Genomic DNA, 20,992 nt, shown 5'->3' on the forward strand with positions numbered 1-20,992 from the left:
ATTGAAAACAAATGTGAAAATAGCGAAAATTGCTCTGTTACAAGAACAAATAAGAAAAAATAGTATAAAAACCTCGTTCATAAGGCCATTAAGGCACTTATTTTTTAGATTCTTAGATTCTTATTTTTAGAAACTTAGATGCGTGTCTTAACATTTCCTTTATGAAACTCGGTGTTTTAATACACTAAATTTTATTGACTTTTCATTTCAGCACTTTTTTTGTGTCAAAATGGTGAAAATCGGCTCTTCTAGTTTTGAACATAAAATAACGTCATTCTTATGCCATAATATAGAAAAATTGGTCTTATTAACTTTGTATCGCAAAATTTTTATATCTCTATGAACATTTTTTATAATTTTATATGCTGTTTAAACATAACTGTTATCAAATTGATATAGCAGCGTAAAACCACGTTTGATTTCACATTAACATTCTATAGTACGAAATTAAAAGATAATTTACAGTACGTTTGAAAATTTAAATCTTGACCGTCATATTAAATTTAGTTGCAAGTAATAACAAAGTCAAAAACAACGTTAAAAAAGCATAAAAGATTTATATCACACAAAATTATTTTCTACGTCCTAAAAATTTTACTGGCGCGTAATACTCATGGTTATTTTATTCAATGTAATTCAAAAAATTGTTAACAATGTCCTCGCAACTCGCCAAAGTTAAAAAAATCTACGCAAGTTATCCAGAATTACGCAAAACTGATGTTGAAACGCTTCAAAGCTGGATAAAAACTCAACCACATTTACCGGAATTAAGAGGTAATCATTTTATGTGTTCACAAAGCTTTTTATCTTGTTTTTAGAGGTTCAAATTATTCTTTTTCTTCATAGTTGTAAATACCAACTAACTGATGCTCAAATAACCATTGAGAATTACTGCAAATTTCGCACCACCTCCGTTTTAGCTCAAGACTTTAACGAACAGCTTATTCGACAGACATTCTCAACCTTGTAAATTTGTCTTTTTTTTTATAACTTTCATGTGGCCTTAGTTTTACAGGTTTTATGCCTAAAACTACTAAAGATGGTGATGCTGTATTGTTCTTAAAGATATTAAATACAAGACCCGACGCTTACAATTGTCTTGAGCATCTCAAACTTTTTGTAACAACTATAGTTCTGCATTTCCATCAGTTTGGACCAGCAAACAGTTTGATTGTCGTGTGTGACACGAAAGGAACTTCTTTCGGACATTTATTTAAGCTAAATTTATCAGCCATGAGTCAATTTGTCTTCTTTCTGGAACAAGCAGCTCCCGTGAAAATTAAATATACATTTTATCTCAACACTGCTCCTATTATTCAACGTTTGCTGAATATAGTGAAACCTTTCATGAAGAGGTCTCACGAAGAGAAGGTTTGATTTAATACTAAAATTCTGAAATTTAAGAATTGAATGTTTTCCCGTAGACGAAATTTTATGGTGAATCATGGGAGGGTCTTTTTGAACATGTTCCAAGAGACTGTTTACCTGGAGATTATGGGGGACTTCTTCCCACAACTGAAGAACTTAAAGGTGAGGAATGGTGGTTGTAAATTGATAGTGATTTTCGTGGTTTTAGAAAGTACTGTTGCGATTTTTTTTAACCATTGGCAACTGCTGAAATGGCTCGAAACACAGAAAATTGATGAAAGGAAAAGAGTTAAGAAAGAGAAGGGATTTTTTCAGAAATTATTTTCGTGGTCTGATGATGGAACTATGAAACAGATTCCATAATTTTTTTATTGAAATTTTGACTGTTAAAATGCAAATTTAGTGTACCATACTTACTAATACTTAATTATGGTATCAAGGCAAATAATAAAGTTTTTTTTCAAACGTTATAAAAGTGATACATTATCTAGCGCGATTGTCAGGGTATAAGTTTCACTTATATGCTTAAGAAGAACACAGCACTTTATATGCTTGGGCTCCACCGTAACCATACAAATGATTCCATTGCACTATGATTCTGCATAAAAATATATTTTTTAAAGTAAAATAGAGCAATTTTCTATCGTTTGCAAAAAAAATCGCATATGCCATTTATAGCAAAAATGGCTTTGTGTGCTTCGCCTGTTAATATGTCTGTCTCGCTACATTTGGCAGACACACGAACAGGCTTAGCACACAAAGCTTCATTTTTACTCTTAATGACAATAGTTCGGACAAAATATTCAGCCTAATTCGGTCCTGGGCACATCACAGCGCGATCGAACCCCACCTTATCAATACCTTATTATGATAGGGAGATCTAGGCGGAGCAAGACAATAGTGGGAAAGAGTGCGGGTGAACTAAGCGATAACCGAATATTTTGTCCGAACTCTATTAATGACATATACGATTTTTTTTGCAAACGATAGAAAATTGCTCTTTTACTTTAAAAAATATATTTTACTTAATTAGTTTAATTAATTAATAATATTTTTTTACTTTGTAAAAATTGGGATTGCGGTATTTGCCGCTTAGCCGGCAAAATAATAATTTTTCCATAATTTCCTACTGGTTTTCAGTTATAACTGTTAACGAACGCTTATAGATAAACACCTAATACACTTAAAATACATAATAGAATTTGCCAAAAACAAAATTAAAGATAACCAAATTAAATTTGACACATACAAATAAATTAAGATAAATCTTGAATTTTGGTTCAAGGATTTGCTTATCAGTTATCAATCACCGACATGTGTCTACGTCAGGGCAAATCGAAAAAAGAAAACGGAAACTTTTTCGAGATTAGAACCTCAATTTAGCTAGATATTCTTAGCCCGTTTTTACTGTTTTTGTTTGTTGTTTGTTTTTTTCACAAAAACGTGAGGAAAAAAACGCCACAGGGTGTCATCCCAATCTGATTATACCAACTGTAACAAAAGTTATTAGATTTTTAAACATCATTATTTTTGTTAAAAATAAATAAAAATAGTCCGAAGTAGAAATTGTATAAAACACGCATTTTAAAAATTGTTTAGGCACAATCATTCTTTAGAAAACCCGTCTTATTTAGACTCGTTTTCTAATTTTCAGATTCTTCTTTCATAACGTCTGATAAAGCTTGTATTTTAATATACATATGTACTATATTGGTATTGTTGATATGGTTTGAAAGAACAACTCACTGAAAAAATCAATTTTGAGCTTTTCGAATAGTTTTAAAATATACTCCCTCTGCTCGGAAATAAGTGTCCGATTTGAACTTTTTATCTGTTCGAAAATAAGTGTCCACTTTTAAAAAAAATTGTATTTCTGTTACAATTAACAACTCAATAAATTATATCACTTATAAACACACTGCTAATATAAAATCTTTGAACAATTGAATTTTTAGCATTCTTGATTAAAATGTACTTCGGAACACCCTTTTTGCTTCCTTGTAAAAGATACAACCTTATTGGTTGTGTTTAGACAAATTTAGGCTTTTTCTTCGTCAAATTCCTTAAATTTTCATATGCAGTTTCTATATTTTCTTCAAACCGGTGTTTTATTTTTTTAGTTCAAATGACGAACAAATGAATTATTTATTACGGGTAAAAACCCCAACAACTAGCCAAATTGCACGTACTGTCACATTAAATATGGATGTAACTGGCAGTGATTGTTGTTGTTTTTAAATCTTTCTTAACAAAACTTTAATCCAAAAGAAAAATCAAAATCGGACACTTATTTCCAGACAGAGGGAGTAGTATTTTAACGAGTATAATTACGAAGTCATTATTGCATGAGAATCAGAATTGAAACTCCAGCCAAAGACGAGTGTTTCAATCATACGTAACAATAGCTTGATAACATGTTAGTAAAATACAACATTTTATCTAGAACCATATTTTTTTATTATACAGGGTGTCCCAGAACTCGGATCCAGAGAAAAAAGGCTTATTGAGGCAACAATTCTGAACTAAAATTTCTAAACAAAAATTTTCTAGCTCAAAAAATAATCGAGTTAAGACGAAAAAACGGTAGCCAATCCGGAAGCTGAACAGCATTTGAAAATCGGTAACTAGGGATACATACTATCGGCCATTGGTCAGATGAACATTACACTCTCGTTGCCTAGGAAATTTTACTCCATTTCTAGAATAAGCTTCCGGGATTGGTTATTAATTTTTTATCCCTACTCGAATACTATTAAACTTAAGTAATTTTTGTTTTTAAATTTACCATCTGTATTGCTGTCGGCACCCTCCCTTGTTCTCTGGGTCATGAGTTCTGGGACACTCTGTATTTACGATCATTCACTGAAATAAGTGTGACTAATTTAATTTTTAGAGCGCGAAACATTGAAAACATTTTCAACTTGTTTACTTACAAAGTTAAATTGTAAATTGTACAGACGGAATGTTAAATGCAATTACACAAAAATTACCAAAACTGAATGATTTTCGAAATATAAAGTGACAATTCTTTTCATGGCCCACTTCATCATTTTCGAAAATCAAAAATCAAAAATCATTATAATTATAGCATAAATATTTCTTTAAAAGACAACATATCTGATTTCCATAAAAAATACAACACTTAAAAGCTGAAAGCGGATTTGCAGAAAAGCTTTATTTCAGCATAAAATTGAAATGATTAAAATTTCATCAAGATATTTCAACTGGTTATGTTTTCCTGCGGAGTTCTTGCTTCTTGAGACAGTACTTTTAAGTGTGTTTTTATTGGAGACCAGTTGTATCGACACATTCTTAGTGAGAGCCTTTTAAACAATGCCTCAGGTTCTCAGAATTGACACTTTCAACAACTGAGTGATTTTGAGCAAAGAGGAATTATTGGGCTGCTGGAGGGTGGTCTTTCTTTCTGAAAAATTGCTGTTCCACTTGGATTCAATGTGAGTACCGTGTTACGCCACTGGAGGGCACTGCCTGAGGAAGGATCAGGACACCCTACAGGGAAGAACGGCACTTACGACTCTTAGCATTTAGGGATAGATTTTCGACGACCGGATCTTGTGGAAATGGTTAAGAGGGCAGGTTTAACCTAAAAAGTATCGATGAAAACTTATTATTAAGTATGTTATTTTGTTCAACTTTAACCATTTGTTTATTATGGGCAAATAGAACTTTTGTATAAATTTTACCAAAATCGGCCCACCCCATTCAGGTGTTACACTTTTTATGGAAATCAGTATACAGGGTGTTATGGAAATGAATACGCAATTTCCATAACATCCTGTATCATAACATTATATGCAAATACTTTTTTAACTTGAAAAATGTCGACAAAACGTTTATTTTCTACCTTATCAGTAACGACCTCTGTTACTTTTATCTTTGAATACATTAGGTATGTATATATTAACTTTGTGCCTAAAAAATTCTATTGTTAGTCAACTATATTCGATCTTCACATTGCTACTTTTGTGCTGTTTGTGAGTGCATAATTTTATAAAACTCATTAATAATAAATAGGCGTAAAATTTGTCGAGATCTACAACATTTCGTTAATTTATTTCAAGGTTAACTAGTGCAGTTCGTTATATCACAGCTTAAGATTCAATTGTTACTTCTTTGTTTTAGGAAGTTACTTTCTGGTCATTTGATTTAATTATTCATCAGCAACACTAGAACAAAGGTAAGATAGCCAACATATTCCTTCGTAATTTCTAAAAAAATCGTCACAAATATTTTGTTCTTCGATTCTACAGCCGGAGACAAAAAATCTTAGACGTCAATGTCATCTAATTGTCACATTGTGTAAAACCCCATTTAGAATTTGCAACCTTACTTTGTAGCATTGTCAATTTTGACAGTTTTAATTTTTTTATTTCAAAATGATTAGAATTTTCGGTGTTTCCAATATTTTTAGGACCGGACTGTAGATCATACCAGTCTGTACTAAAGAGACTATTCTAATTTTATCGGCTTTAACTACTTCAGTCATGACAATTCTGAATTGACAACTTGTCAATACATTGATCTTTTAAACGTCAGTAATGACAATGACAGTAATGCACAGACTACACTCAAATTTTTAAAACGTTAGAAAAATGACGTCCAAGATTTTGTGTCCGCGGCTGTATTTATTTATTGTAGTGAGTGTCTTGCAAGTACTGTTAATTCGACCTTCCGCGTATGTTAAAATTATGACAACAATAGTTGTAATCTCATAGAATAATAGACCTAATAGACATCGTTATTTTAAGAAAAACGGTCGTTTCAAATATACGTTCACCATTATCACTTATCATTTTATCCCCAATCGTATTGTGGAGAGGTCAATCATCTCTGCAAATGATTTATTGATGCGACTTCAAAATCTTTCCGTATCAAAGGTTTTGACGTAAGTGATCTACAAAATATTTATTAAATTTCATTAGAACTCAGTGTTGAAAGTGAAAAAATATTTTTAAAAATTGGCCTGGCGCATCCACCAACAAAAAGATACTTCCATATTGTTTGAAATTTAAAATTGTATTTAAATTTGTTAGATACTATAAAATTAACTTAAACAAAAAATAAGCAAAAACATATTTTGAGTAAAATTACATTTTTGGAATACAAATGAGAGCTCCACAACATTAAACAAGAGTGATTTAGAATTTTTATGTCAGAAGAAAAGCTTTGTTTTTGACATGTTTTTTGCGGAATTTATTAGAGCTCTAAAGTATTTTCTAATAAAATGACTTAATAAACTAAAAACATGTTTTGCACCTAACTAATTTTTTATGCATTTATCGCAATCACACACGTTCTCTTAATTAGCGTTACTCTACAATAATTACATTTTTAACGTAATTGAAGGACGTTAGCATATTGTAGAGATTTAACAAGATGTGTCCAACTCTCGCGAGTGTAGCAGAGATTTACCACAATGACCCCAATCTGAAGAAGAAAGATGTCGACTCATTGGGTCAATGGTTAAAAACCCAGCCACATCTTCCAGAACTTGAAGGTAAAAATAAAAGCATCCTGAAAATAAAATTGATTACTTTTTTCAGAGTTACAAATCATCCTTTTCCTTCACAGTTGTCGTTACCAAATAAACGATGCCCAAACGACAATTGAGAATTATTTTAAATTTCGCACGTCCGCCTTATGTCAAAATGTAACTGAAGACGTTGTTAGACGAACCCTTTCGTCTTTGTAAGTTGTAAATCACAGTCAATCAACGTCAAAAATAGTTTCATATGTTTTATGCCTGAGAGAACTCCCGATGGCGATGCTGTTTTATTGATAAAGATAGTTGATCCCAAGCCAGAAATGTACAATTGTCTGGAACACTCGGCAGTTATTGTAGCTATGATAGTTATGTATTTTCACCAGTTTGGGCCTGCAAATAGTCTAGTCGTGATTTCTGATTGTAAAAATGCAGTTTTGGGACACTTGTTTAGGCTGAATCTTTCAGTGTTGAGTCAGCTTTTGTTTTTTTTACAAGAAGGGGCTTTTGTTAAGATTAAACACATACATATGGTCAATTCTGCATCAATAGTCCAACGGATATTAAAACTAATAAAGCCTTGTATGAAAAAGTCGTTGCAAGAAAAAGTTAGAAGTAAAATTATTCAAATTAGAAAGCTCATTGCTTTTTTTAGATCCTATTTTATTCTGATTCTTATGAGAGTCTTTATGAGCATGTTCCTCCAGAATGTTTGCCTGAAGATTTCGGTGGGCGCCTTTCGACAACTGCAGAACTTAATGGTAAGACATTAAATAACAGTCATACTTGGCCTTACATTATAGTTGTAGAAATCAACATTGCGAATTTTTTTAAGCACTGGGATTTGCTAAAGTGGCATGAGACACAACAAGTAGACGAAAGGAAGCGAGTGCAAAAAGAAACGTCATTTCTTAACAAGATTTTCTTTAGGTTCTAAGAGCTGAATTGAAATTAATTGTAACATTTTCTAATGTATTCTAAAAGTACTTATGTTTAATACATAGTAACAGTTTATTTAAAAAACCCGATTTTGGCATTTTTATGTTTTTTTTAAATCTAACTAAACTGGACTGATAGTAGTTGTGGAACAACATCAACAAAAACAGAAAACAACATTAATAATATTAATTAATTCTATGAAATATTGCGAACAAGTAGATATTAACTTGTTTGTGATATTTTTTCAATGACAATAAATATGTACGATCTTTGAACATATTTTTTTATTTACAAACCCTATTTAACTCAACATTTTTAACAAACTTAACAAAATGTGTCCAACACTCGCCAGCGTAGAACAAATTTACAAAAAAGACCCAAAACTGAAAAAGGAAGATGTAGACTCATTAGCACAGTGGATACAAACCCAAGCACATCTTCCAGAACTTGCAGGTATGTGTATTCCAACGACTAAAAGTCTCAATTCTTTTTTTCAGAGTTACAAATTATCCTTTTTCTTCATAGTTGCGAATACCAAATTAACGATGCTAAAAAGACAATTGAAAATTATTTTAAGTTTCACTCAACGTCTCCTTTATGTCAAAACGTTACTGAAGAACTTGTGAGACAGACCCTTTCATCTTTGTAAGTTTAACTCACAGTCTTATTCAACGTCGATGGTAGTTTTATAGGTTTTTTGCCGGAAACGCCAAATGGTGACGCGGTTCTATTCCTGATGATGTTTGATACTCAGCCAGAAAAATTCAATTGTCTAGAATGCGCGAAAGTCGTGATTGCTATGTCTGTTGTATATCACCACCAGTTTGGACCCCCCAATGGGCTGATTGTAATTTGTGACTGTCAGCATGCATCTTTAGGCCATTTATTCAGGCTGAGTCTATCTGTTTTAAGCCAGTTCTTTTATTTTTTGCAAGAAGCGGCATGTACTAAAATCAAACATATAAATTTGATTAATTTTACCCCAACAGGTCAACGAATTTTAAAAGTGGTAAAGCCTTTGATGAAGAAGTCGTTACAAGACAAGGTTCGAAAAATAGTCTTGGTTTAGAACTTTTATTGTTAATTTTAGCTTAGACTTTATTCCGATTCGTATGATAGTGTTTATGAGAATGTTCCTCCAGAATGTCTGCCTGAAGATTATGGTGGTGTTCTTCCAACAACCGAAAAACTAAGTGGTATGTATGCATATGGAGAGTACATGGTTGGTGTTAAATTTTGATTGTAGAAATCAACATTACGAACTTTTTTGAGAACTGGGACCTTATAAAATGGCACAAGACGCAAAAAGTGGATGAAAGTAAACGAATACAAAAAAATGCCTCATTTTTTGGCAGGATTTTCTTTAGAACTTAAGCATGTGATTAATTTACTTAATTATATTTCAAGTTTTGTGGTAATTTTTTTCTATAACTATTATTGCTATCGGCAATAATAATAATAAAATAGATAATCCCTAAAAACACCGCAGAAAAATACTAAATAAAGCATTTTAGTAAACTTGTTAATGAAGAGTTTCTTGTTTGTTCAGAATCATCTTAATGAAGACGCCGAAAATTTTATATGGACCGTAAAAACTATGTAAATTGATACCAAAACGTCTTCAAATTGATCTATTCGATCAACAACTTTTTAACAGTTGCTACAAAAATTTTATTTATGATCTTTGACCATTGGGATTACATATTTAGAACGAGAAATTTATCGACAAACTACAATTTAGTGAACATATAAATCAAACTTTTAACAAAACAAGTTTTTTTTAAATGCCCCCAAAATCTTTGTCATATAACTTCAGTATGGTATGAGATAATAATGTGATTAACAACTCATCAAAAAGCAAACACAAACTTTATAATGACGTGTTACATCAAGAAATCCAAATATTAATTTAAAAGTTCTATGCAAAAAAATATTAAACATTTTTAGTTTTCGAGATTTTTATTAGTTTTTTACATAACTTGTCAAAAACTAACTCCACCGACGACTTTTATAACGAGTGATCAAAAAGTAGACATTGCCATTAAGTTTTAAAATTTTTAATATGATTAAATTACAGACGGGAAAAATTGTTCCATAACCCACCCTAATCTGAAAATTTTTTGATCACCCGATGTTTATAATAATTTCCTTAAAAATCGGAAAGGTCCAAAGTTGATTCCGTTAACATTCTTGGGTCTACAACAATGATTTATTGCAACTTCTTTCTTACTTTTTATGCTATTTTTGTTGCTTTGTTTGGTACTTAGAAGGTAGCATTTAGCATAGGAACTTCCAAATAAATTTAAAAAATATTTGAATTTTACTGAAGGGCATTTTGTTTTTTTTTTAATTTATGTAAACTTTTATAAAGGTGAGATGGTTCCTTCTCCCAGAATATCTTTTTTTTTATATCGGATGCTTATCATGGAAATGTTATCTCTACTTATCCAAAACTTTCAAAACGTCATTTTCAATGTTTTTTTGATCAAAATATAAAAAAATAGGTTGTTGACAATCATTAGTACAACACGGCCTCACTGAACGTGTTAAAATGCAGCTATGTGATAATAAGTTATTTGGTAATCCGAATTACACAATTCTGATTGTTTTTAAATTATTCCTAGTTTTTTCAATTTCTCACCAAATTGTGGGAGGAAATTGTCAGTCAAGCCTGTTAAGCTTTTAAAAGATTTTCAGTTTAATTGATTTTTTACGAAATCAAAAAATTGTCCTGGCGCATCCACCATTTTATAAATACTCAATTTTTAAAAAAAAAATTTTTCTCAGTGTTGTAGATTTTATTTTAAATTGTATTTCATTAGATAAAATATAGTACTTAGACAAACTACAATAAAGTAAAACGTTGAAATTATATCGAAATATTAAATTGAAAATAAAGCTTCGGAAAATAGAGTCAGAAGTTTTTTTTCTAAAAATAACGAATAAAATAAGTGTAAAGGTTAAAAAACGTAATTTGGAATAAAAAACATAATTACATTAATTAAAGCTGCCGTGTTTATTTTCCTCATCGATATTAATTACTTTTGGGATCCTTGAACACTCACTTATATGTATTTATAAAGATATTTCAATGATAACAGAATTATCTAACATAACAGAAAAATAAATATCCATACAATATAAACTCAAATCTCAAAGAAAGAGTCACTAGCCAATAGTTCACAAACACATCGTCACAAGAAGTTAAAAACAATTTATATAAAAACATACCTAACAACTTTTAATTATTGAGAGACCAATTTTCTATTTACTTAAACGATAATAATAATTACTGTTCAAGTTGATATAAGAACATTTTTATGATAAGACAGTTCATTCAAGTAGCTTAATAAAATGTGTCAAACACTAGCGAGCGTGGCACTGATTTACGACAAAGACCCAAAACTAAAAAAAGAAGATGTAGACTCACTTGCGCAGTGGTTAAAAACACAACCACATCTTCCAAAACTTGAAGGTTTGTACAAAAAATGTGTATCCCTAAAACTCAAAATCTTTATTTGTTCTTTTTTTCTTTTCAGAATTACAAATCATCCTTTTTCTTCATAGTTGTACTTACCAAATAAACGATGCTAAAACGACAATTGAAAATTATTTTAAATTTCGTTCAACATCTCCTTTATGCCAAAATGTATCTGAAGAAGTCGTGAGACGAACTCTTTCTTCCTTGTAAGTTGTAAGTCACAGTCTTATTCAACTTCGAATGTAGTTTCATAGGTTTTATGCCCGAGAGGACACCAGAAGGGGACGCTGTTCTCTTTCTGAAGATAATCGACTCCAATACAGAAAAGTTCATTTGTCAAGAATATTATACAGTTTTAATAGCTATGATAGTTGTGTATTTTCACCAGTTTGGACCGGCAAACCGCTTAATTGTGGTTTGTGATTGTAAAAACGCATCTTTCGGACTTTTGCTGAAATTGAATGTATCAGTGCTGAGTCAGTATTTTTATTTTGTGCAAGAAGCGGTTTATACCAAAATAAAACATATTTATTTGCTTAATTCTTCGTCGGTAATTCAACACATGTTGAAAGTGATGAAGCCTTTTATGAAGAAGGCACTTCAGGAAAAGGTGAGAGATATTATTTTGAATTATAAATTTCATTGTTACTTTTAGCTCAGATTTCATTCTGATTCGTACGAACTTTTTTTTGAGCATGTTCCTCCGCAATGTTTGCCTAGAGAATACTGCGGTTATCTTCCAACAATTGCAGAACTCGCTAGTAGATATGGCTTTATGGATTAATATTTAGTTAATTTAAAAAAATATATTTTAGAAAGAAACATTTCGAACTTTTTTGAGCACTGGGAGCTGTTAAAATGGCATGAAACGCAAAGAGTGGACGAGAGTAAACAAATCCAGAAAGCAAATTCTTTTATTAGCTGGATTTTCTTTAGATCCTAAGTTTTCGACCGGTTTACATGTATTTAACTTACTCGTAGGTCCTTAATTATTGATAGGTAATAGGCAATAATAGATAGTTGCTAATATAAAAAACAATCGTTTCAATTTAAGGCATGCAAATAAATAATAGCACACTTTAAACTTTTAATTTCTTTTTTTTTCATATTTTCATTGTGGTGACTAGAGAATTCCAGTAGTAATTGATCTAGTTTTTTAAAAAACTAATTATGTACCAAGTAATACTCGTTTTAACATTCATATTACATTGATTTCTTGTCAGCTTGCAAAACACGTTTAACTGCGTTTTCACTTTACGAGTCGTATTAATTATAATAACAAAATTTGGTTGTACCTTTTATTGTTTTGAGACCAATTTCAAACATATAAAAAAAATACTTAAAAGTACTTCAATTAATTGAAACTTTAAGTAAATAGGTTTTCTAAGGCACGATTTATATTTAGTTCTGAAACTTATCGCTCATTTAATATTCCAGTATATCAATGATAAGTTTTGGACCCTTGGAAAAGACCTTCCTGAATTGGTTTGAATTTTATTGTCAGTGATAAGATAATGACCATCATAGTTGTATAGTGGCCAGACCTATTGTGCACTCCTTAACAAAACGAATAATGTCAGTTCCAAAACCAATTTTTTATAAAAACGTTGTTTACAAACAAATAATTATCAAAATATAAAAATACAAGGTGAATATTGTGGCAACACCTCTGAATTTTACAATGGCGTCAAAGCTAGCTGATGTTACAAAAATATACAGTGAAGACCAAAAACTGAAGAAAAAAGATGTAGAAGAGTTGACGAAGTGGGTGGAAACACAGCCACATCTGCCCAACATCAAAGGTATTTAATTTACTAAAAAATAGTTTTTTACTTTTTTGTTTTAGAACTGCAAGTAATTCTCTTTCTCAATAGTTGTTACTATGAGTTAGAACCAACGAAAGTAACAATTGAGAAATATTTCAAGTTTAAAAACACTTCCAGTTTGTTTACAAATGTAACTGAAGACATGGTTAAAAAAACTTTGGAATCATGGTAAGTACGTTCTCGAACATTCTAATTAAGTCCCAGTTGCAGTTTTATAGGTTTTATGCCCAAACGAACTCCCGAAGGTGATGCTATATTATTTGTTCGATTATTAGACCCCAGACCAGAACTGTATAATTGTTTAGAGCACTGCAAAGTCTTGGTAGCAGTAATTTTATTGTATTTTCATCAATTTGGGCCCGCAAACGGTTTTATTTCGGTAGTCGACATGGTAGATAGCTGTTTAGGACATTTGCTGCGAATTAACATTTTAACTATAAGACAGCTAATGTACTTTAGTCAAGAAGCGGCTCCGGTAAAAATGAAAAGTGTGCATAATATAAATTGTATTCCAATTACTCAACGATTTATGGCATTGGTGAAACCGTTTATGAAGAAAGAACTCAACAACATGGTTAGTCAAATGTTTGAATTGATAACTTAAATTATTGTGTATTTTTAGATACATTTACATGTAAATTTAGATACGTTATTTGAATATATTCCTAAGGAATGTTTCATGGAGGATTATGGTGGATTTTTACCACCAATGAAAGAAGTACATGGTAAAGTTATTTATTTAAATGGTACAAACACTTGACTCATGTTATGATTTTAGAGAAAAATATAGAAACTGTATTGAGGAATTTTGATATTTTGAAGTGGCTAGAAACACAAACAGCTGATGAAAGTAAAAGGGTTAAAAAAGAGAGATCATTTTTTGGAACCATTCAGAACATGTTTCGATGACATCTTTGGAGGGATTTGGCTTTTACCTCGTATTAACTAATGTAAATTATTTTAGTCTTATGGGAGTTATATAACAAAACACATTTTGTGTAATTGAAATTGTGGATAAAATTCGTGTTTTAGTCACGTTTTGTCTTTTTGAAAATATTAAAAACATTTTTACAATAAATAACTGTTAAAACATTTAGAACAGAGTCAAAACTTTTTGAACTAAATATTTTAATAATATATTTAATTAATTAATTTCATCTAACACATGCACATAAAACTATCATATCTAATTGCACTAGTAAGTACAAAGTAATACAATTAACAATTAAATTATTAAATTAAAATGGTTTATGAAATAGTAAATGTAGAGAATTTTCATGAGCGACAATGGGTCGATTAAGTCCTCTGTCAACCACGCCAAAGCTATTTCAAATGGAATAAGGTTTTGGACTTGATTTAGAAATTCAAACTATTTTTACTCCTAGAAGATATTTGTAGATGTGTTGAATAAAATTTTATATAGAACTCATTTGTTATGCCTATAAGTCACTTAAGAAAATTAGTCACTCGCACCTACGTCGCTCGAAAATAAACTAAACTTTTTTGCACATAACACACTAGAGTCATAAATAACTATTAATATAAAAAGTGAAATTAGTAATGGCAATATTCAGTGCACAAAATTTTACATGTTTTTTTAAACTTTATCTGCAAACAACGTTGCTTGGTCTATTCGAAGAATAGTGAATTATAAACTACTACAAAAAACAATGGAAAAAAATGTTATTGCATTGCACATTGCAGTAGGTAAATAGAACATAAATAAATTATAATGTATTCTAAATAATACATGAGTAAGGCTTAAATCTTAAAAAAAAAACAAGAAGCTTGACACAAATACAATAAACATTCTAGACAACAAAAAAACGCATGTTGTACACGAAAATTGTAATCACAACGACTGTTTCCTTTAACATAGATGCACTTAGTTTCGTAGCTACTGTCGTAATTACAGGCTAAAGTTCACTTAAATTGCATTACTAATTATAAAAATAAATAAAAAATAAATAATTGCAGGAGTCGTTAGAACATTCCAATCGGTTTATTTCACTTCAATTTTATGAACAGCTAAAAGTTATAAAGTTCTAATTACTATTGAAAAAACTAATCACTTTGTAACAAAATGTGTGCAAAGCTTGTTGATGTCGTCCAACTCTATAACCAACATCCAAAATTAAAGAAACGCGATGTTAATACTATATTTGAATGGCTCCAAACTCAACAACATCTTCCAGAACTTACAGGTAAATTTCTATGACGAGAAAATGTATCTAACAGTGTTTTCAGAGCTGCAAGTCATTCTTTTCCTCCACAGTTGTTACTTTGAAATTGAATCGACGAAAATAACAATTGATAATTATTTCACACTACGAGCGACTTCTGATTTATTTCTCAGTTGTAATGAAGAGTCGATAAGAACAATACTGTCGACTTTGTAAGTCAAAAACGACAATTTTTCTACATTCTTTGACAGCTTCACAGATGTCCTACCGAAGAAAACTCCAGAGAACTACTGCATTTGGTCTTTTCGAATGTTGGATCCGAATGCAAATTTCGATTTCAACGGATTTGTCAGAATTAGTATTATGATTATAACGTTGTATTTCTATCAACATGGTCCTACGGATGGTTTGATCGTCATCGCAGATTTGTCGAAGTTTAGTTTTCAACATTTATTCAAGATGTCGCCTAACGGGATTAAAGTTATCCTGCAGTTTCTTCAGGAAGCGATTCCGACTAGAATTAAGGGAGTACACTTCGTGAACGTGGCTTCTGCTACCAAAGGGTTGATAGCACTGGCGAGACCATTTATGAAAAAAGAAGTCTATGATGTGGTAAGCATCATTTGGAACGGTTGCAGTGTATTTATTAATTGTTAAAATGCTTCTAGATACGGCTTCATCCCAATAGTTTTGATTCATTTTATGAATTTGTATCTAAAGACTGTCTTCCTGAGGAATATGGTGGTGACTTAGGATCGATTTACCAAGTTCATGGTAATGTAGAATGTTAGAAATTATTGGTCTAATGTCAGCATTTTAGAACGAACTTTATCAAAACTATTAGAGAATTTAGATTTTTTTGAGTGGCATGATGCTCAACAAGTTGATGAGACGAAGAGAGTGGGGAAAAGAAGTAAAGGTTTTCGGTAATAGTATTTTGTGGTCAAAGTCGAATAAAATCGCCTTTTGAATTAAAATCTTTAAATAAATAACATCAACACAACAAAAATTTTCATATTTTTCTTTCATTTTGTAATCCTTTTCTTGTTTTAATGTTTTTATGCCGTCATTTTTAAACTCTTAATTCTAAATTGTATATGTATATCTTGGTTTTTGAAACGTTAAGATGGTTTTATTCTTACCGTTAGATAGGTACTTTGGTTCTCGAGTTTTTAAGCTATTATAAATTTTTTACGTTTCTTTAAGTTAGACGATTTTTAAAAATGTAATTTTTTTCTTTATTTATGTAAATTTTGACTTACGACTTAAAACTAAGTAGTTTGATTATTATGTTAAGAAAATAAATAATAGAGATGTAAATAGAAACTTTAACAATCCCTAAGGGCACTGATGATATCGCACGGTACATACGTATATGTTTTTCGTCAAAGTTATTATCAAAGCACATGTATTTAGTTGCAAACAATGTAACTCCAGCAATTCTCAATAAGTATTGACCACAAGCAAACCACTAAAAATGACGTGAACGCAACCCATCCCACAAAAAATGCATCGAGCGGTTTCGTAAGTTCAACAATGAATGAATGAAGGTGCAGCGCAGAATCGACGGTAGTTTGTAGTGTTGTACGATTGTTTCGAGTTTCCTGCCGCACATTTCTGTGTGAAAAAGCTCAGTGTTCCGCTTTTCGTTCATGTCCAACCAAAAACAATTAAAACCTAAAAAAACCAGTGGACTAAACCACAATGTTTTCTTTAACACCTGAAGAAAAAAAGACGTTCCTATCGCAAACACACGACAGCTTCATACCTGGGTATGTAATTTTTTTTTAGCTCAATGTTACTTATTGTGTGAAATTAACAATAGCCAATTTATCCGGTCATGAAAAATGTCGCTGCTGAAAAATGAGTTTGTTTACAAGTTGCTGGTAGTTACTTCCGATTTTATGAAGTTACAAGTTGAACGCTTGCGTTTTCCTGAATGGTTTCTTCGATTTTGTTCCGGATGAGACAAACATTCGTCTTGATTGATCTATTTTATTGGTTAGAGAATGCAATCAGCGCTTCTTTTCGAACTATTTAGACCGAATCGATGTACAACGGTTCAGTTTGTAATAGCAGGAATTAGCTTAGTGTCGCAGGATAAGATTTTATGGAAATGTGATAACCTCGTTCTTTGTACATTAAAAATTATCGTTGTCACTTAAACGTTAAAATTATCACAGTTTTCCTCGTGTTAATGATAAACGCACTTCGCCGCTAATCAGCATTTACCGTCAGAATTTTCAGGAATCGGACGCGTGCTAGGAATCTCCTGGTACTGTAAGCTTTCAGGATATATTTCAGGCTTTCGTTACAGATAAGCTGAACATAATGTGGGGTGTGCTAATAGCTTTAGGGTAGTTACACACATCACTCAGAACAGATTGATACTGGCACTTTTGGTTTAATTTCAGATATACGGGCCACTGTCCCACTTTAAAGTTTCAGTATGGAAGAGGATATGGGACCAACACGAAGGAAATTCTAAAGGTGGAGAATGGATTTAAAAAAAATGTGTAAAACTGAAATTTTGTAGGACCTCCGCACCAAAAAAATCTTTCAAAGTGTCCAGAGAGAACCTTATCGCTCCCAGGACTACAGATCACCAATCCTCGAACCCATCGCCAAAACCAAAGGTCAATTCAAAGATTATGCCATTGATTATAAATACAAAGCTCCTAGATATATAACTGGATACACAGGTCTGGTTTTCCCCTCGCATTTCCCTTTTAATTATCTCCTCAGGTTTCATCCCAACGTTGAACTTCCGCTACGGAAAATCCTACAGCAGAGCAGCGGATGACAGTACCCACGAATACGAAACTAACAAATACAGAAGGGTTCAAAAAGCGCAAGAAGAAGTCGACCGAATGTTCAGGGCGCATAGCGCGCCGAAAATAACATCCATCAGGAGTCACGACGAAGTAAAAGTAATGTTAAATGAATACGGGGAAAGAAATAAGTTCCGGGAGCGGAAAATCTCACCGGAATACCCACCAATCGCTGGCTACACGGGGCATATTCCACGAGTTAAAGGAAATGAAGAGTCCTTATCGCAGAGATACAATACTGTGGTAAAAAGAGGACTGACGCTACTTCAGAAGGAGCGGGAGAGGATCCAAAGTTTGAAGAAAGCGCAAAATCAAGTTGTGGGCGTTTTACAAGACTTTGAGGATCTCCATCAAACAGTTGAAGCTTCGTAATGTTATTTTGAATAACGTTATAGAAGAATTGGAATGGGAAGCTTGGGTGGCTCATTGTAGTGAGTCACTACTAAGCAATTTGTATATACGTACAAAAACATATTTTATTGTTAACACTAATGGTACAAATATATATTTACACTCGCGTCTTGATTCGCTTTTTTCGGTTCTCTTCTAACTGACACGCTCTCTTCCAACACTCTTCATCCAGCGTGTTCTTCCCTTGTGAAATACAGACCAGTCGTGCCAACACGAGAAGATTATGGAGGTCGTCGGCAGAAACGTTTGCTTTTTGTCTCATGTTAACAAATTCGTTTTGTACCAACTAAACAAAGAGAATAAACATAGGAACAAAACAATATCCACGGTCTTACATCTTGAATGTTATCCGTGATGTCATAATGAACCAATCTGGCTTCAGTTAAATACACCCTGATCTCCTTCAACAACTCTGGTTTCAAGAAGTGCTTCGCTGCTTGGACAATTTCGCTAAAAGTACTCAAGTGCATGTCATCTGGTTGGAGAACAACATGGACATCGCTCTGCAAAAGCGCGTCAGTACAAATCCAAATTTCCAGAAACATACCGGTAGCATCGATTTTCCTTCTGATAACACCAAGAATGGGATGTCACACTCGAATTCGATCTGGTAATAGGTGAAATCGTACATTGTCTTTTGATTTTTAATAGCTTCAGATATTGCTTTCACTCCATTAACTCCGGCTTCATTTAATTTCCCGGCAGTTAGTTTCGTTTCATCGAGTACGAGATGAGTATTTGCACTGAGCTGTAAAATGCTGCTGGTAAGACGATTGGAGGTGTAATCTTTCCTGTGGAAAGAATTTTAAAGGCTTGTAAATGGTTCGTTTGAATTTCGCCCCAAAATAGAAACATTCGATTCGTGGCTTCTTTTCGACGTCACTTACTTGGGAACAAAGGTGAGCTCGTTCATGTTCTCGAGAGACATAGGCAAGTAATGACTCTTGGTCACCAATAACGCAATGAATTTGTACAATTCTTGAACGTAATCCAGATTTTCGAGTGCCGGAATGTTGGAAATGTTGAGAGAAAATTTTCCGAGCGCCATTAGGTCTTTGCGTAAATACCTATTAAAAAAGAGTTAAAAAATGGTAATTCAATATAGAAAACTGTTACACTTCGGAAATTAAATTGTAGATTAAATATTCTGCCGCTAGCTCATCTCCGCACATTAACTGAGTCAGTAAAATCAAAAGTTCTTTTCTGATAAATTGCATTTTATCGCTGCTGATCTTCTCATGACTAATTAAAGGATTGTTGTGTTGTAATGGTTTAAAAGACACGCAATGTAGTCTTGGGATTAGCGATGGAGGCGGATTATGCACTTGGAACTCAGCGTCATTCATTTCTTCATCTGCATCAGGCACTGCGAGACACGGATCAACAGACAAAAATCCCACAAATTCGCAAACGGAATTCAGTTTCAGCAAATTGCTATTTTTGTAGATTTTTAAATGACAAACTTTTCCTGTTGATTCAGGAATTGGAAAATTTAATAAATGTTCCTGAGAAACCACATTTGAAGCCGTTGGTTTCTCCAGTTGCGTGCATTGTCTTTTATTAGAGTCCCCTGAGAGATCCATCGGATCGGCCTGGTCCGTTTCCATGTCGTTAACAGAACGTTTAGCTTGCTGACTTGAAGAAGGCAATTGCAGATTGTCCAGTTTATGCTGCTCTACCTCAATCTAAAAGTCCATGTAGACAAGGTTCATAGTATTGTATAAAAACTTACTTTCTGGACCCATTCATTGACTGCAGGAACTGATATAGCAACATAAGATTGTCTTTCTCCTCTCACCACAGAAGAACTGTCCTCGTTAATGACCTCATTTGGCTACAAATCATAATTAATCTTTGACTTTAGGAAAGTATTTTTTTACCCCACAAGATGCTATGTCGATGTATTTTCCCAAACGAGAGACAACTTCCTTTGTGTTTTCATTGATAACCTCAAACTTCTCTAGATAGAATTCAGGGCCGTGCATGTCTTGAATCATGCCCCGGAAGCGCACAAGCCGCAAGTCTTGAAGATTGTGCAAGTCATTAACATTTAGGAGTGGTATCTACAAGGGGGCATAAAAAACTAGAAGATAAATTGTCGAACTAACCTTATTCCATGTTGTTTCCTCTTGTAACAATTCAAGAAAATTAGTTTCGTCGTCGTACCATTGATGGGGGGTGCAATTTATGATGTCCATTGTAAAAAAGTATGAAACTTAGAGTATTCTTTTTAAAAATATGTGAGAAATTCAAGGCACTAGTTGTTGCCAGTTTTGGCGCCAATGTGTAGTTTGACGTATGTCACGCTGATGAATATCCAGAAAAAATTTAAGAAACTAATTATCAAAATAGTTTTTTAAATGAAAATAAAAGTACTAGGTTGGAAAACAAATCTTGATTCTAAAGAAAACAGATAAGAAATGTCTTATACAACTTTTATTTCTTCAAAC

General features: G+C 32.4%; 8 protein-coding genes across 13 annotated transcripts; 7 read left to right on the forward strand and 1 right to left on the reverse strand.

Annotated features, from left to right (window-relative positions):
- Nucleotides 1-653: 653 nt before the first annotated feature.
- On the forward strand, nt 654-1,841 carry LOC148178505 (alpha-tocopherol transfer protein-like). Its single transcript, XM_088029423.1, has 6 exons — nt 654-774; nt 819-966; nt 1,008-1,371; nt 1,425-1,530; nt 1,577-1,697; nt 1,772-1,841. The coding sequence occupies exons 1-6, from the start codon at nt 654-656 to the stop codon at nt 1,839-1,841; spliced, it is 930 nt and encodes a 309-aa protein (XP_087885549.1).
- A 3,478-nt stretch (nt 1,842-5,319) lies between these two features.
- LOC148178506 (alpha-tocopherol transfer protein-like) lies at nt 5,320-7,960 on the forward strand. Of its 6 annotated transcripts, none has more exons than XM_088029839.1 (7): nt 5,320-5,450; nt 5,512-5,566; nt 6,744-6,886; nt 6,933-7,077; nt 7,116-7,479; nt 7,527-7,632; nt 7,681-7,960. In XM_088029839.1, the coding sequence occupies exons 3-7, from the start codon at nt 6,766-6,768 to the stop codon at nt 7,806-7,808; spliced, it is 864 nt and encodes a 287-aa protein (XP_087885965.1). In that variant the 5' UTR covers nt 5,320-5,450; nt 5,512-5,566; nt 6,744-6,765; the 3' UTR covers nt 7,809-7,960. The 6 variants fall into 6 exon arrangements, with proteins under 6 accessions (XP_087885965.1, XP_087885964.1, XP_087885968.1 ...); XM_088029838.1 differs by having other exon boundaries at nt 6,754-6,886; XM_088029842.1 differs by having other exon boundaries at nt 5,320-5,363.
- Nucleotides 7,961-8,124: 164 nt separating this feature from the next.
- Nucleotides 8,125-9,228, forward strand: LOC148178507 (alpha-tocopherol transfer protein-like). Its single transcript, XM_088030124.1, has 5 exons — nt 8,125-8,263; nt 8,308-8,455; nt 8,495-8,855; nt 8,901-9,006; nt 9,057-9,228. The coding sequence occupies exons 1-5, from the start codon at nt 8,143-8,145 to the stop codon at nt 9,182-9,184; spliced, it is 864 nt and encodes a 287-aa protein (XP_087886250.1). The 5' UTR covers nt 8,125-8,142; the 3' UTR covers nt 9,185-9,228.
- Nucleotides 9,229-10,961: 1,733 nt separating this feature from the next.
- LOC148178508 (clavesin-1-like) lies at nt 10,962-12,382 on the forward strand. The gene is made up of 5 exons (XM_088030431.1): nt 10,962-11,285; nt 11,350-11,497; nt 11,538-11,901; nt 11,947-12,052; nt 12,107-12,382. Exons 1-5 carry the CDS (start codon nt 11,165-11,167, stop codon nt 12,232-12,234), a joined length of 867 nt encoding a protein of 288 aa, XP_087886557.1. The 5' UTR covers nt 10,962-11,164; the 3' UTR covers nt 12,235-12,382.
- Nucleotides 12,383-12,714: 332 nt separating this feature from the next.
- Nucleotides 12,715-14,277, forward strand: LOC148178509 (alpha-tocopherol transfer protein-like). Its single transcript, XM_088030125.1, has 5 exons — nt 12,715-13,093; nt 13,138-13,285; nt 13,328-13,691; nt 13,740-13,842; nt 13,896-14,277. Exons 1-5 carry the CDS (start codon nt 12,973-12,975, stop codon nt 14,024-14,026), a joined length of 867 nt encoding a protein of 288 aa, XP_087886251.1. The 5' UTR covers nt 12,715-12,972; the 3' UTR covers nt 14,027-14,277.
- A 788-nt stretch (nt 14,278-15,065) lies between these two features.
- On the forward strand, nt 15,066-16,253 carry LOC148178510 (clavesin-1-like). Its single transcript, XM_088030364.1, has 5 exons — nt 15,066-15,321; nt 15,365-15,512; nt 15,552-15,912; nt 15,969-16,074; nt 16,121-16,253. Exons 1-5 carry the CDS (start codon nt 15,201-15,203, stop codon nt 16,228-16,230), a joined length of 846 nt encoding a protein of 281 aa, XP_087886490.1. The 5' UTR covers nt 15,066-15,200; the 3' UTR covers nt 16,231-16,253.
- A 494-nt stretch (nt 16,254-16,747) lies between these two features.
- On the forward strand, nt 16,748-18,649 carry LOC148178511 (ciliary microtubule inner protein 2B-like). Its single transcript, XM_088030563.1, has 4 exons — nt 16,748-17,072; nt 17,715-17,790; nt 17,837-18,002; nt 18,046-18,649. The coding sequence occupies exons 1-4, from the start codon at nt 17,005-17,007 to the stop codon at nt 18,501-18,503; spliced, it is 768 nt and encodes a 255-aa protein (XP_087886689.1). The 5' UTR covers nt 16,748-17,004; the 3' UTR covers nt 18,504-18,649.
- LOC148178512 (mini-chromosome maintenance complex-binding protein) lies at nt 18,581-20,893 on the reverse strand. The gene is made up of 8 exons (XM_088030562.1): nt 20,651-20,893; nt 20,423-20,605; nt 20,275-20,376; nt 19,659-20,227; nt 19,430-19,609; nt 19,090-19,333; nt 18,878-19,045; nt 18,581-18,828 (listed from the first exon to the last, which is right to left on the reverse strand). Exons 1-8 carry the CDS (start codon nt 20,738-20,740, stop codon nt 18,640-18,642), a joined length of 1,725 nt encoding a protein of 574 aa, XP_087886688.1. The 5' UTR covers nt 20,741-20,893; the 3' UTR covers nt 18,581-18,639.
- Between the last annotated feature and the right edge of the window lie 99 nt (nt 20,894-20,992).

The sequence above is a fragment of the Gnatocerus cornutus genome, chromosome 2 (genome assembly GCF_029298725.1).
Source record: "Gnatocerus cornutus isolate USDA-ARS CGAHR chromosome 2, icGnaCorn1.1, whole genome shotgun sequence".
Lineage (NCBI taxonomy): Eukaryota > Metazoa > Arthropoda > Insecta > Coleoptera > Tenebrionidae > Gnatocerus > Gnatocerus cornutus.

Bases quoted from the DNA above. Each gene is read 5' to 3' on its own strand.
- LOC148178508 (XM_088030431.1), top strand. From the start codon at position 11,165: ATGTGTCAAACACTAGCGAGCGTGGCACTGATTTACGACAAAGACCCA. The intron at 11,498-11,537 runs GTAAGTTGTAAG...CTTCGAATGTAG, and splicing joins AGACGAACTCTTTCTTCCTT to TTTCATAGGTTTTATGCCCG. The intron at 11,902-11,946 runs GTGAGAGATATT...TGTTACTTTTAG, and splicing joins AGAAGGCACTTCAGGAAAAG to CTCAGATTTCATTCTGATTC.
- LOC148178510 (XM_088030364.1), top strand. From the start codon at position 15,201: ATGTGTGCAAAGCTTGTTGATGTCGTCCAACTCTATAACCAACATCCA. The intron at 15,322-15,364 runs GTAAATTTCTAT...CAGTGTTTTCAG, and splicing joins ACATCTTCCAGAACTTACAG to AGCTGCAAGTCATTCTTTTC. The intron at 15,913-15,968 runs GTAAGCATCATT...AAATGCTTCTAG, and splicing joins AAAAAGAAGTCTATGATGTG to ATACGGCTTCATCCCAATAG.
- LOC148178509 (XM_088030125.1), top strand. From the start codon at position 12,973: ATGGCGTCAAAGCTAGCTGATGTTACAAAAATATACAGTGAAGACCAA. The intron at 13,094-13,137 runs GTATTTAATTTA...TTTTTGTTTTAG, and splicing joins ACATCTGCCCAACATCAAAG to AACTGCAAGTAATTCTCTTT. The intron at 13,692-13,739 runs GTTAGTCAAATG...GTGTATTTTTAG, and splicing joins AGAAAGAACTCAACAACATG to ATACATTTACATGTAAATTT.
- LOC148178505 (XM_088029423.1), top strand. From the start codon at position 654: ATGTCCTCGCAACTCGCCAAAGTTAAAAAAATCTACGCAAGTTATCCA. The intron at 1,531-1,576 runs GTGAGGAATGGT...TCGTGGTTTTAG, and splicing joins CACAACTGAAGAACTTAAAG to AAAGTACTGTTGCGATTTTT. The intron at 1,698-1,771 runs GTCTGATGATGG...ATGCAAATTTAG, and splicing joins TTTCAGAAATTATTTTCGTG to TGTACCATACTTACTAATAC.
- LOC148178511 (XM_088030563.1), top strand. From the start codon at position 17,005: ATGTTTTCTTTAACACCTGAAGAAAAAAAGACGTTCCTATCGCAAACA. The intron at 17,073-17,714 runs GTATGTAATTTT...GTTTAATTTCAG, and splicing joins CACGACAGCTTCATACCTGG to ATATACGGGCCACTGTCCCA. The intron at 18,003-18,045 runs GTCTGGTTTTCC...TTATCTCCTCAG, and splicing joins ATATATAACTGGATACACAG to GTTTCATCCCAACGTTGAAC.
- LOC148178506 (XM_088029839.1), top strand. From the start codon at position 6,766: ATGTGTCCAACTCTCGCGAGTGTAGCAGAGATTTACCACAATGACCCC. The intron at 7,078-7,115 runs GTAAGTTGTAAA...CGTCAAAAATAG, and splicing joins AGACGAACCCTTTCGTCTTT to TTTCATATGTTTTATGCCTG. The intron at 7,633-7,680 runs GTAAGACATTAA...TTATAGTTGTAG, and splicing joins GACAACTGCAGAACTTAATG to AAATCAACATTGCGAATTTT.
- LOC148178512 (XM_088030562.1), bottom strand. From the start codon at position 20,740: ATGGACATCATAAATTGCACCCCCCATCAATGGTACGACGACGAAACT. The intron at 20,377-20,422 runs GTAAAAAAATAC...TATGATTTGTAG, and splicing joins TCGACATAGCATCTTGTGGG to CCAAATGAGGTCATTAACGA. The intron at 18,829-18,877 runs GTAAGACCGTGG...CTCTTTGTTTAG, and splicing joins TCACGGATAACATTCAAGAT to TTGGTACAAAACGAATTTGT.
- LOC148178507 (XM_088030124.1), top strand. From the start codon at position 8,143: ATGTGTCCAACACTCGCCAGCGTAGAACAAATTTACAAAAAAGACCCA. The intron at 8,264-8,307 runs GTATGTGTATTC...TCTTTTTTTCAG, and splicing joins ACATCTTCCAGAACTTGCAG to AGTTACAAATTATCCTTTTT. The intron at 8,856-8,900 runs GTTCGAAAAATA...TGTTAATTTTAG, and splicing joins AGAAGTCGTTACAAGACAAG to CTTAGACTTTATTCCGATTC.